We start from the raw sequence: 14,345 nt of genomic DNA, 5'->3' as shown, positions 1-14,345 counted from the left end.
AGTAAAACCGGCCTCACTGGTACGGTTAGACTGAGAAGGGGATATGCCCCTTGCGCAGGGCGCGGCCCGTGCTGGCGCGCCGGAGAGAGCGTGCCCTCGGGAGCGTCGTGTGGTCAGGGATTTGGACCCATCGAGGGCCGGCATGTGTTTGATCCTGGAGGGCACCGGCTGTTGAGTTGGCACCAGCCTAATGAGCCGAGCGGCAGTTAGGCGTTAATTGTGTTGAGACGCGTAGTGGCTCGAACGCACACAAGGACGCTCGGTGCGACTAAGGAGGCTCACGTGGCCACTTACAGACGTCGTGCGAGTGCTACTGAACGCTCAAGTTGCGAGTGTCTGTTTGTGTGTGTGTGCTCGTTCGCAAGCAGGACGAGGGTGTCTACTTGGAGGTGGTGAACTGGGTACAACCCACCAATTCTGACGCCGTGTTCCGTGCCACCGTGTGTATTTGTGGAATTTGCTTATGTTGTGTGTGCATTTTTCATTTTGCTTTTGGTTTTGTTGGTGCCAGCGCTGGTGTAGCTGCGGTATGTCACCCACAGGGTGGTTTTGTGACCCGTACCGATCCCTTCTTGTTATAATTCTAAAAGTGGCATTTGAGCCCTTTGTAGAATCTTGGGAAGGGCGTGTAAGGGATCGGTAGCGTACGCGGGGTCATCGGAACGCGGCTGGGGGCGCTCAAAGCGAAGCGTCTCCTTTCTTGGAACGCGGCCGCTCGCGAACGCGCCGGCAAGTACGGGTGTTCCCCCACCCTGCGGAACCGATTCGCGCACGTGCTGACACGAATGTGTATTTGTGTTTGTTTTTATTGTTATTTTGTGGTGGAGAGGGTGATTTACCCTACAGGAGTTGGAGGGCTGGCCAGGCTCTCGATAAACCAATCATGTGAACATTGTAACATGATTGGAAGCCACCAAATGTGGGCCGGGCCTTTAGGGCTTTAAAACCGGGCCCCGGAGCTGGAAGCGGGGTTCTGTGCTAAGGTCAGGTGCTATGCATCTTCGGCTACGCCGAGTAGGGGCCTCCCCTAGTGTTAGCCAGTTCCACCTTTTTGTTGTTGTGTATCTCTTTGCCGTTTAATGTATCTCCAGTGCCTAAACTTGTATATGCTTATGCTGTAAATACCTGTATATAAAACTTGAAGTATTCGCCTTACCCCTGCATCTCAACTCATCACGAGAGCGGTGCAAGGGAAGAAAAGAACCTAGGAAATTTACTATAGTGTCCACGCAAAGCTTTCAATTTTCACTCGAACACCCACAAAGACCACATCTAAATAACTGTTGTAGAAGAATATGAGCAAATCAACTCATGTTCTCTTTAACTATCCCCCAGGCGGTTGAAATTGTTCCTTAGCCCAACATTACGGCAACTCTTCTTTCACTCCCACCTTCCTGCCTTTCCTCACAGTGCTGTTGAGGTCTCCACCGAGAAGTGATGCAGTTACTCCGTCTTCCATCTCCTCAAAAGCAATTTTTTCCTGCTTGGCATTGCCCATACGCGTGTCCTCGGCCAGCACATTTCTAGGTCCAATGCTCCTGCTGCGAACGCTTATGTGTGTGCGAATAGTAGTATAGCAAGAACTTTTATTACAACCCTTGTTCCACTCGTCCCTATTTCTTTGTGCGAACTCTGGCCCACCTCTTCTTAGTTTGCGCAAGACTTAAGTTATTGCGCGCGGCAGACGCGAACTTCAGCTCCAAATGGAAACTGCAGGACTGGCTGCGAGGCACCAACACCCTCCGCCACGCGCACTCTATGCAGTGAAGCGCCCCCTAAAGCTGCCGCCCTTCGGACACTGACACTGCCTCGGTGCTTGCTGTGGCGCACCGTCTGCATACGCAGAGTTTTATGTTATTTAAGTTCTTAAAGCTTTTTATTGTTACTCAAAACCGAGTGGGTTTCTTCCTTCATTACCCGACCGTCACCTCAATTACTTGGAGGAAAAAAAATGCTTTGTCTCGTGGCCGCATATTTTTCCTCTTCTAGCAGCGCCAAGCCACGCATATTACTGCGCGTAGAACGCGTTCGCATGTAAGGGTTTTGCCTCAACGTCTGGTGCGGCTCTTGCCTTCACTCCAGGACGGTTTTCAAGAGAACAAGAATAGTCGCGAGTCATGAGCGCTTCAAGTTCTTACTTTGTTCCGAAGTTTACACAAGCTTCATAGTTTGCTTCTGTAAGACATGGTGACGGTGGCGCAGCTAACGCTTCCGGCTGCAGTTGTGCTGTGGCTTGTGGCTTCGCGCATTCCTGTTTTGCTGGCCGTAGCGACAAACGTGGGCCTGGTGCTGCTTACTCTGAGCTGTGGTTACTGGTTGCTGTGGCACGCTCGTCGAACCTTTTTTAATGGACTCGTCGAGCCAACAGGGAAGGCCGTACTCATCACAGGTGAGCAAGCTGAACGTTTGTGGCCCCACCGAAAATCACACTGTTCTTTATGATATTTTAGGTTATGTTCGGTTCTGTTGTGATGCGACATCTTACCTTATGCTTTGTTATGTTTTATTACGTTATCTGATGTTATCTTTTTACGTTGCGTTATGTTATCTTATATTGCAATATGTTTTAGTACCTTATCTTATGTTATCTTTTTTGCGTTATGTTTTGTCACCTTATGTTACGCTATGTCATGTTATGTTAACTTATATTGTGTTATGTTATATAAAGCTATGCAAAAACGAAGACAAGTCCTCTTGTTGAAGCACTGGCAAGCAGCCTGAGGTTTTCCCCTCTTCTGCTAACTTTGGGATTACCAAGAACCATGTGACCAACCTCTCCCTACCATAAGTTATGTTAAGTTGTGTACTCTTATCAATCAATTAATCAATTTTATTTCTGCCCCAAAAAGTGACAGAGGAGCTGCAGAAAAAGCTGTCATAGACAGCTTGACTAAGCCGCAGCCCCCTTATACCGGGCAGCAGTGACAGGCGACGAAGAAATAACAAAAAACAAAAGAAAACAACTCAGAGCAAAACACATTATTAACACCAAGAAAAATCTTACCTCTAGTTTGTACATACATGGTCTGTTCTGAAAGTAGTAGGACTCATTTTTTTAAACAAAATTTATTCAAGAGAATAGTACAAAGGATTACAATTTTTCAAGGTAGCACCCTTCCGCACCTGCACGCTGCTGCCAATGAGTTTATAGTTTTCGTACGCCTCCAGGAACGCCTGGACCGGAATGCTGTTTAGCTCCCTCGTCACGGCCAGTTGAACCACCTCTACCGATCCGTGATGTTTCCCCTCAAGCGTCGATTTTATTCTCGGGAATAGAAAAAAGTCTGGCGGGGCCAAGTCGAGGCTGTAGGGTGGCTGAGGTAGCGTTGCCGCCTTGCGCTGGGCAAAAAATCGGGGTCCTCATTCACATAATGAAGAAGATCCTACCGGTTGGCCTTTTCCTCCTCTGACAACACTTCCGGCACCAGCTTCGCGCACGCTTTCCTCATGGATAAGTTTTCTGTCACGATCTCAAAAACTTGGGTTTGAGGAATGCTCAAGTCATCAGCAATCATTCTGATACTCATTCTACGATCACTGTTAAGTAAATGTTTCACTCGCTACACATTTTCGTTGGTCTTGCTGGTCGAAGGGCGTCTGGAGCGTTCGTCTTCCTCCACTCTTTCCTTACCTTCTCGGAACAGCTTGTGCCACTCAAAAAACACCTGATCTACTCATGGAAGCGTCACCGTATGCCTCCTTAATCATATTTTGAGTCTCTTTGCCCGTTTTATCAAGATTTGCTCAAAATTTGATGGCGTATCGCTGATCCAGTAAACGCTCGACGATTCGGCGTGACGAGACGTTTCGACAGGGGTTCACAGTACAAGCGACCTCCTCTCTTCAACGGCCGAGAGCCGACTGCCGATTTTCCCCAGCATTCCCAATATCCCCCTTCAACGATCCTGCACGCGCAGACCACCTCTCCTCCGCCCGTTCGCCCAGGAAAAAACCAGTCCTACTACTTTCAGAACAGACCCTGTATATGCAATTTACATGGTCATCCAAACATCATTCCATAAGTTAAGTATCTTTTAGCAGTACAACAAAAAGCACAATGAATCAAACAATACAAATTAGAGAAATCAAAAAACACCACTTCGTCCTGTTTAAAGAAAAAAAATCATTTTGTAACACAGTCTATGTATAAGCTGTTATGTAAACTATGTCCATGTTATGTAAACTTAAGTTATATTGTTTTATGTTATGTTTTGTTATGTTACGTTTGTTATGTTAGGTTTGTTATTTTATGTTATGTTATGTTATGTTTGTTATGTTGTCTTATGTTATGTGGGTATAATTCCCATACCGACACGTGGTCTACGAGAGGAACCAAAGTGAAAGGCTAAAAATTGTTTTCAAACACGTAGGATTCTTTAGTAGGCAATGACATTGGACAGCACAGGGAAGCATTTGCATTTCGCCTTCATCGAAATGCGCGCGCAACGGCCCGGATCGATTCCTTGACGTTGGGCTCAATAGCCGGACGCCATAGCCCCGCAGCCGGTGATCAGACATACATTTTGTGGAGAGAAATACGTTGGTAGTGAGACATACATTTCTATGACTCCTTGGTCGCCTAATTGCGACATCTTTAAAGGGCGTAAAAGAAGAAAGGCAAGATACCGCGACAAAATCTAAAGTCAGTGCCAAGTGCCTTTACTTACTTTGAGAGATTGTCATCAGGTTTATAAAGTACAGAACCCCGTGCAAACATAACCCAGCAAAAAAAAAAGTATTGATGAAACAATTAGCTGAAGTGCAATCAAATGACAAGTTTGGTGGGCGTGCCTCTTGCTTCAACGGAATAACTGCTGCATTCGTCAAAGCTGCTGCATCCAGAGGCAAGCACCGTACCATAGGCTTACCTCTGACTTCATTTCATCACGCGGCATCATTATTTTCTTCTGTTGATTTACTTCAGCGTACCAATAAGCGAACTCCTCAGAGCTGTTAATTCAGAAACAACTGCCTGAAAGAATAGCAGTTCAAAGAGGTGATTCCCTACTGTTTTCCTGTTTTTGTTCTACTTTGCTTTCACAACCTTTCTTTCTTTAAGCCACAAGAAGCATTTTTGTGTCCGTCAAAAGCTCTTCCTTAGTATCAAGACAACGAAACGAAAAATAGAACGCACATCACAGAGGCTGCTAGTAGCGTTTACTTTCGGTGTTCAGTAGTCGATTAGGCTCAGTACCTCACCCATTTGGAAGACGGGATGGTTGAAGAAGATGCGATAGTTCCCAGATAGCCCAGCTGTGACCTTTTCTGGAGAAATCGTGCTCTGCGTAGAGCGCGAGCGCCCTGTCACGCTGCTTAGCGCTCTCACCGCTCTCAGGCGCACATAACATTATTAGGCCAACGCGTTTGATAGCCTTTACTAGCGAGTTAGTAAAAGCCATTGAATATGAGTGGCACCACTGCTCAGTAGTGTATTGTGCGACTCGGCAGGAAATATTCTGCGAAAACACAACACACGACCAAGCAAGCTCCATCGACGTGAACTTAAGACTATTCAGAGCAACTTTCATACCGTGTGACGAAGCAATTGCCTTACCACGTGAAAATACAGTGGGATTGTCACATCACGTGACCATTCAAGTAGCGACGAAGTATTTAAACTTTCATACCCCGTGACCATTTCAGTATACACACAGTATACAAGGGAACTTTCACACCACATGACTATTACATTAGCACCACTATACGCAAGGCGATTTCTTTCAACTTTCTTACCAAGCGACCTAGCAGTAGCCAGTCTGTGATTTTATTTTAAACTTTTCATACAACCTGACTCTATATTAGCGGCGGCATCTCCAAGACAATTTCTTTTAAACTTTCGTACCACGTGACCTTCCCCTTACCCCTCCGTGTCCAAGTAACTTCATCTGAAATGTGAAAGGTCGAGGCTTCAGAGACCCATCGGCTTTTTCAAGATTCGTAGTGAAATCGCATTAAAGGAGGTGCACAATTTCCCCCCCAAAAAATGCAGTGAGAACGTTGCATCTAACTTCGCAGGATGCGACACAGGATTCGGTCACATGCTCGCCAAACAGCTGGCCGGCGACGGGTTCTTCGTCTTCGCTGGATGCTTGCACGAAAATGGCGACGGCGCGAGGACGCTCAAGAAAGAAGAGAACATTCTCGTACTGCAGATGGACGTTACAAAAGAAGAGGAGATCAGCCGAGCACTGCAAGCCGTAGAAGACAGCCTGGATAGAAGAGGTGAGGCTTCTAGGTGACTTTTTAAGCGCTAAGTTTCTTGTATAATAACAACAGAACGATAAGAAATGAAGTGCGGCAGCCAACTGCTCCTGATTCATTTTGCATCTGCAGATTTTAACGCTCGATGAGTGTTTAATAAGCGAAATGTATTGAGCCTCAGGGGGCCCTTGAGTGTCAGACGTAACCATGAGCAAATTCAGCTCAGTTGCTTGTCTATGCAATCGACGTAGATAATCTATAGCCTGAACAAAACGTTTTCTACAGTGTGCCTCCCTAAACAGGTGCGCCTCCAACTTTCATCACAGAAAGGATTAAAATACGAGACAGGCTTCTGACGTCACTTAGTAAACAACTCTCTAAAATCATTCCTTGGTAATGCATGCCCACAATCGTGCACGGTCTTTACCTAGACCGGCCCCACCCCCCTCCTCCCCTCGCGCGGCCGATAGCGGCTGACGATATCTTGCATGCGGTTGGCTTAAGTGCTGTTCGTAAGTCGTACTATCTTGAACTACGATAAACACTATAATTTTTTTTGTTGCCACGCTGATGCGAATAAAGGATCTTGATAAATTGTATACTTGTCCTACTAAAACTTTTCTTTCCAACTGTTCTCATCGACTTGGGCTGAATATTTAAATGAGGCGGGCAGGGCCTGTGCGGCTTCTCGCGCATTTTGGATAACCTGGGGATAAGCCACGCCTCTGCTGTACTGACGAGTGCACTGCAGGTTAGAACGGCCATGTCGTGTCAAAGGATCGCTTAGGCGTCCCGCAGATGACTGCCCTGTTGGCTCCCTGCCACGGAGTCGCTGTAGTTATGAGGCCCTAATTAGTACATGTGTTTCAAGCAGTCTCCACCGAGTTCCGCCAAAACGCACTGACTTGCAGAGAAGCAGTAAAGTTCAGTATTAAATTCTTGTACCTCATTGTCATGTTAGTGCTTTTCATACGCTTGAGGTTTCTTTAATAAAATTATTATTCTTTTTGCGCAAGCGCAGTTCCATATTAAACTTTTTTACACTGTTTATCGCTTTTGCATGTAAGACTTTGTTACTAATGTAAAATCTTATCATAATTTAGTTCTGTTGATGCGTGTCTTCGTGTATTTTTTTTGTTCTTGATAAGCAGTTGTGCATGCCATTTTTTTAACCAAACTCACGTTTCAAGTATGCTTCTGAAAGCACTGCTATGTGAAACTTTGTATCTGTATGTCTCCACCGGCTTGGTCTTCCGAGACTGCAGTATCTCTCCAGTAAATAAATAAATACGGCATATGCGCTCCACGCAGACCTGTGGGCAGTGGTCGCCAACGCTGGAGCTGCCTCCCTTGGTTACATCGAGTGGCAGCCCATGAGCCGAGTGCGATCCCTCTTCGACGTGAACACTTTCGGCGCCCTATCGGTTTCCACTGCCTTTCTGCCATTGCTGAAGAGGTCCCGCGGCAGACTCGTCCTGGTCTCAAGCGTATTGGGTACGTACAACCAGCAATCCATTTTTAGTAGTGTGATAGAGAAGGGGAGTTCTTCCTGTTACATCAATTTGGGAACGCGAGCGCGAGCATCCCGATTCGTTATCGTATTCTTAGTGTTGAGCCTTCGTTATGATTTGATTTTGATTATGACCAATGCCCTCTAGTTAGTTGTCTTGAAGTGGCGACAAATTGGTCGCCTCAAAAGCAAAGCTGGTAACATGAAGTCGAAGGGGGACAACTCTCAGCGCCAGCTAGTGGAGGCAAAAAAAATCTGGAGGCATGGTTGTGTGAACGAAATACAATCAGCAATTAACACTCACAAATTAATGCTACTATTTCAAAGAAGGGTTCCCCACGAAGCTAGTAATAGCCGTTACAGCACGTACCACTAATGTTGGTTTTTCAGTGTTGGTTTTCAATTTGTTACTGCGTTCAAATATAACTGTATTGCTTTCATAATGCGATACGGAAGTCGTTATCTATTATATGAAGTAGTCTGATGGCGCTTTTAAGATTTCGAGCGCGTTTATTCTTATTGTGGCCAAAACGAAGTCTCCAGCATTAAAATGAGTTCTTTCTGAATTCTTTTGGAGCCTGTTGTGCCATTGGAGGATCGGGTAGGCATTACTATTTTATATTCTTTTTGTACACCAAATCTAAGGTCAATCTTCATTTTGGGAAATTAACGAAATTAATTTTGAAAACTAGTTAAGCTCAACTTTTGTTTTCTTCGTTCTCTACGATGCTGTTTCGCAACTCCCAGTTAACGCACCATTGGCTGCGTAAAGCTTTTCCATACTTTTTTCTCACGTTCTGTAGCGTTGCCGAGATTAAATCGGTTTAATTGCAATGAGTTTCTATATATAGCGCTGCGCTAGCTAACTTAGCACACAAAGCAAGGACTTACACTCGCTATAATTGCTGCGGTTCGCAGGACGCGTTACTACGCCGGAGTTCGTTGCTTACTGCATGTCCAAGTGCTCTGTGACGTCGCTGGCGGATGGTCTGCGACGGCAGTACTTCAGCAGAGGTTTGCACGTCTGCACGGTCGAACCTGGTGGATACAGGTATGCTCATACCTTTTTTAACTTCGGCAAAGCAGCTTAATTCATTTGTTTGTTTGTTTGTTTGTTTGTTTGTTTGTTTGTTTGTTTGTTTGTTTGTTTGTTTGTTTGTTTGTTTGTTTGTTTGTTTGTTTGTTTGTTTGTTTGTTTGTTTGTTTGGTCGTTTGTTTGTTTGTTTGTTTGTCTGTTTGTTTGTGTACGTATTTATTTCTCAATTTTCATACCCACAACGCCCGAAGGTATTACAGGATTTGACATTTTTCGAAGCGCTAAAAGAACAAGGACGCAGAGGGAACAGACAGGAACGAGCGCTCGTCCCTGTCTGTTCCCTCTGCGTCCTTGTTGTTTTAGCGCTTCTGAAAATGTCAAATCTGCACCAACTAGCCCGATCCGCTACCCTTCTGTATTAAAGGATGATTCGCAGAGTACACAGGTTGCGGTGATAAGGACATGCTGCTCTGATTGTGGCACATCGCACGGTTCGCCAATACAATCATCATTGCCATCAACAGCGACATCTATAAACAAACAATTCCATCCAGAGCGGATTGAAAAAAAAAGAAGAAGACTGAAAGGCGCTAATACTTCAACTGCCCTTTTGCACATTAGACACATGAAGACATCGCGGACATCTGTGATGTGTCTTGAATGTGTAGTTTTCACGATCAATACCAATTTTGCGATTGTAAAAGCTGTGCAACAACAATAATCGTCGTCTCTTTGCTCCTAATTCTAATGACTCTCAACCTGGCGAATGCTTTACTTTTGACATAATGAGTTCCCAGCTAAAGTCGTTAAAGATATATCGCGCTCTTATGGGCTGTATTTTTTTATGTTTCGTTCTTTCTTGAGCTGTCCGCTTTATAAATCAACAGTATCTAGCACTCCACGGATTTTTCTGCTGCCACAATGCAACGCTGAAGGAACAAGTATGACCTCTAAGGAACAATGACCTCTAAGGAACAAGTATTTCCTTAGAGGTCATTGTGAGAAACAAGCTTACAGAAACGGAGGACAGACCAGGAAAGGAGAAAGCAGGCCCGCTGCATTATTTAGCTGGACAGCCTAGTCATACAGCCTTTCAAATTAATCCACATACAAATGCCGACTGATAATTAGCCAGCCATAAGGCTGGTCTTGACGCAGAAACCAGTTACAGCTGACTAGGGGCCTCCTTTTCAGTCATTTTGAAGTTCAAGTTTCGTGCACATCTCCGGGTTTTTTTTTTTTTAAGTGTGCCCAACAAACGCATTGTGCATTAATGACGCGCTGTTTCCGAGCTTACGTGATGTTATCTAACAAACATTCTGCGGCACTCCAAGTACACTTGCGAGGGCCACCACTGCATGCACGAGTGAAGCCCTATTGCACACGGGCTTTTCAACAAAGCTGCCAACAAGTAGGCTTTGGCTTGAGATTAGTTTTTAAGGCGAAAGCCTTTAACGCCTCATCGTTGTCGACAGATGGTTGTCAGCAGAAGGTTGTCAGCAGAAGGTTGTCAGCAGAAGGTTGTCAGCAGAGGTGTCACGCTTTTCGGTTGGTCGAAATGGTTATGACGTCAGAGTGCGCGGATTCGCAGTGATGAGGTCACCTACGGATGCCTGACGCCCCCTTTTGGAGCAGACGACAAATAATCAGAAAAATAAGCAGACGCTTTAAGCCCCCGACAAGGGGCGTAAGGCGTTCGTGGGTGACCTCATCACATACCTCATTACTGCGAACAGAGCCATGGATGCAACCAAACTCATCGAAGCAGAGAGAGAGTCGTGCTAAAGAAGCAGTCAATGTCGGCAGTCAAAGTGTCTAGTTGTAATGTGCAGTCAAAGTGTGTAGTCAAATAAAGCACCAGTACAGCGCAAACAGTATCGCAGTCAGTGCCAAACAGTGCACCAGGAAAGGCTTTCGCCTTGCAGCACTTTAGAGTGCCAAAGTGCCCCCTAAATTTTTTCGCTGTGTTGACCGACCTGTCCCTTACTCTTACAGGACATCACTACACGACCACTCCCGGATGGAGCAGGAGTTTGACAGAGACCTGAATCTACTCCCGGAGAGAGTGCGCAAATGCGTGAACGAACGTTCCGTCGCCAACTTCAAGCACGCTTCCCACGTGCTGCACTCGGCTTTCATGAGGGACGACTTGCAGGAAGCTGTGGACGCGATTAAGATGGCCATACGAGAAACAGTGCCCCGAACCAGCTACAAACCAGGCGGACCTCTTCTGGGCATCGTTCGATGGCTGCACAACATCGCGCCGGCTGAGATGGCCGATGAAGTCATACATGCAGCACGCAGAACATCCATGCTCGTGACGAAGAAATAGCTCCTGTTGGTGGCTGAAATTTCGCCAGGTTGCTCAATTTTTTTCAGGATAGCCAAGTCCTGCATACTTGGAAAAGAATTTTGGTTATTGGAATAATGTATAGTAGTGTTATTGAAATATTCTACGTAATGGTTCATTCCTTCGATTTGTAGCAAAATCCTTCTTTTTAAGTTTTTCAATCGCTCGCATCGAGCTTTTAATTAAGACTGCCATTCAAAACCAATGGAGAACGTTTTTCACTATAACAAAAATGTCAATATAAAAAAATGACAGCTTCCCGATGGGAGATCTGTGGATATAGTAATGTTCGTTATAGTGAAACCTTACATTATATGAAAAAGTTGCGTTCATAAACTTTTTCCCGTTGATAAATGTTCTTGTCCAGAATTCTGTATGGAAAGCATCGTCGTCTTCTGGCTTCCGTGTGCTGCCCTATAGTCGATGCCATCTAGTTCACTTTCAGCGAAGCACATTAGAGGAGCACTGAGCTCGACAGAACTTTAGGTCATAGTTTTGATCTATTGCTAATCTGGAATGGGAGCAAAGGTTTTCGCATCCTACTTTCTCAGCGTTACGTGGGGGTACAATGAGCGTGTAAAACGTGGGTGAGAGACGCCAGCAATGAAGTGAAGACAAAGCAGGCGTAAACATGACAGCGGCAGACTTTCTAGGAAGTAGACAAGGCCAGTTTCAGCATGCGTAGTCGTCTTACTTTGTCTGCGTTTCTTCATTGTTTTCTCTCTTTCGCGTATTCGCAGATTTTCCCAACATTGTGTGTTATCCGAACCAAACTATTTGGCGCAATAAGAAAGTAAGGCAGAACATACAGCTCACTGAAAAATAAAGTACCCTGATTCGACATGGTAATATTCATCTACTCTGTGAAAAAAACAATTACTGAGCTAAACTGAGCCAGAACACTAGTGTGGTGCTCAAAGCAAAGCACCGACCTGTGCCAGTGGACTCAGAGCTCATGACAACGAACTTTCCTTATGTTTGGTTAGGAAGTAATGTCTGCGAGGCTTATTAATTTCTTTTGGCAAAAAAAGAAAATAAAAAGCGCCATCGATGTCATTTAGAAGTTTTCAAAAAATTTACGCTTCTCTTACGGGTTTGTCGACGTCAAAAGTGAAATATACTACTTTAGAGCCATATTGACGCCGAAACAGTGATGAATATTAGTCAACTACAGCATTGATGGTTCCTACAGAGTTGTAAGTTCAGCTGATCTTGACACTGAACTGAAGAAGGTTAGCTTCTTTAAAAAGGAAGGAATCATTTTGACCGCAAGTTCTTGTTCTGCAGAGTTTTTTACGTGACAAATGAGACATGCAAAAAAGGGCACACGCAGGAACTGAACGAGGAGTGGCGCCACCGTTTATACGCGTGCACTTAATTACTTTGAACAAGTTGTATTTTCATAATGGCCACATTTCTGCCTATTCTTAACAAACATTCTGCACACACACTTAAAACTGCTTACGCGTCATAATGCAAAAGCCCTAAAGTGCTGAGTCATGCTACGTTGCACAATGGCTATTAGTCATGACTATGACTATGCATAATGTTTGTACAACTATTTACACCTAACATTACTTGTAAAGTACTGAGTCATGTTACGTTACAAAAGTAAAGTGCCTAGTCATTTGTCATGACTGTGACTACACGTCATGACCGCGCATACTCTGTACGAACTCTATACGCCTCACCTTATGTTACTTGTAAGGTGCTGCTTAATGCCACGCAGCAGAGGAAAAGTGCTGTGTCATGTTACATTAGAGAACGATTATGGATCATGAAATTATCACTTGAATGCACGTCGTGAATACGCATACTTTGTACAAACTCTATAACCTTGCAAAACGTCACTTGTAGAGCACTTAATCGTGATACACAGCAGAATGATTAAGTGAAGATTATGACAACGGGTCAATACTGCATAAGCTACTCCATTAGGGAATCAGATTAATAGGTTTATGCTTAATTGAATCCCACCTAGAAAACTTATGCAAATGGTTGTCAATGACCGCACATCGTCAACATTAAAAATATTTTTTATGGAGTCCCACAGGGCAGCATTTTAGGCCCGTTTCTCTTCAATATATATATTAATGGCATATTTTACATGCCCTTACCTATGACTTTAATAGCTTACGCTGACGATCTCACAATACTTTTGCACGCTGAGAATGAAAGAGATCTATTATTGTATGGAAACCAATATTTAGAGTATTTGCGCGAATGGTCGGGAAACAATTGTTTAAGAGTAAACGCTAGGAAAACTAACGCAATTATCTTCTGTCCAAAGAACAAGTCTATCACCGTTAATTTTTATCTCATGCTGGGTGACACTAGAATTGAAGTTGTAGACACTATAAAATGCCTCGGCGTGGTGCTCACGGAAACCCTTAGTTGGGACAAATATATAACTACTATTCACAAGAAAATGAATCGAGTCAATGGTGCCCTGTGTCGACATAGATACACACTTTCAACAAAGATAAAGATTCTTATCTATAATGCATACTTACTTCCTATTATTACCTATTGCATAAGTTTCGGGAGTACCACAAAAACCATAACAAACACAAGATCTTAGTTGCACAGAAATGTGCTGTCAGATTGATTGCAAATGTGCCATGGCATTCCCATGCGTTTCCTTACTTTAAGCAATATGGTATTCTGTCTGTTGATATATTACACCCGTTCAAATTATTAGGTGCATACAAAAATGCAGTTAAAACAAATAATCAACTGTTGCTTGCAGCCTTTAATCTGCATCAATACACACCAGTGTACAATATACACGTTGTCTTTTACCCCGGCTTCTACACTTTTGCCGTACCTTGTATAGTAAACAGACCTTATCCTATAACTTAGGAAATTACCTTAACAATTGGGCAGCAAATAAGACACCTCAAAGACACCTTAAAGGAACAGTTACTATATGTCATGTGCATTTTCGAGTCTATTGTGGCATCATTGTGAATAGGTTTGGTGTATTGTAATGCATATTGATCCTATTATTTATGTGCGTTTCTCTTGTGTACGCGATCAGGGTTACACCGTTGTTGTCCTTTTTCTTTTTTTATTTTAACGGGGACATCAAGCTTACCTTAAGTCTAATGTTCGCGAAACACACTGCTGTCGATGTATTCATGCAGCACTGGGGACTACTTCAAGCTCCATTTGGCAGCTTTTTGTCCAGTGTCCCCTTTTTCCGCTGTAATGTGTGTGGAGAAATAAACTTTCCATTCCATTCAATT

At 44.2% G+C, this 14,345-nt stretch overlaps 1 protein-coding gene across 1 annotated transcript; it reads left to right on the top strand.

Moving 5' to 3' along the window:
• The first annotated feature begins 1,782 nt into the window (after window positions 1–1,782).
• LOC149329915 (retinol dehydrogenase 7-like) lies at window positions 1,783–13,620 on the top strand. The gene is made up of 5 exons (XM_089560653.1): window positions 1,783–2,389; window positions 6,016–6,222; window positions 7,513–7,695; window positions 8,630–8,762; window positions 10,743–13,620. Exons 1-5 carry the CDS (start codon window positions 2,185–2,187, stop codon window positions 11,077–11,079), a joined length of 1,065 nt encoding a protein of 354 aa, XP_089416779.1. The 5' UTR covers window positions 1,783–2,184; the 3' UTR covers window positions 11,080–13,620.
• The last annotated feature ends 725 nt before the right edge of the window (window positions 13,621–14,345 follow it).

The sequence above is a fragment of the Amblyomma mixtum genome, chromosome 9, assembly GCF_055824585.1.
Source record: "Amblyomma mixtum isolate Tamu chromosome 9, ASM5582458v1, whole genome shotgun sequence".
Classification (NCBI taxonomy): domain Eukaryota; kingdom Metazoa; phylum Arthropoda; class Arachnida; order Ixodida; family Ixodidae; genus Amblyomma; species Amblyomma mixtum.
The sequence above is the reverse complement of the archived record's forward strand: the minus strand, read 5'-3'. Positions and strand labels throughout refer to the sequence as shown.

Coding starts and splice junctions, on each gene's coding strand:
- LOC149329915 (XM_089560653.1), top strand. CDS start 2,185: ATGGTGACGGTGGCGCAGCTAACGCTTCCGGCTGCAGTTGTGCTGTGG. Junction 2,390..6,015: donor GAAGGCCGTACTCATCACAG/GTGAGCAAGCTG, acceptor CTAACTTCGCAG/GATGCGACACAGGATTCGGT. Junction 8,763..10,742: donor GTCGAACCTGGTGGATACAG/GTATGCTCATAC, acceptor TTACTCTTACAG/GACATCACTACACGACCACT.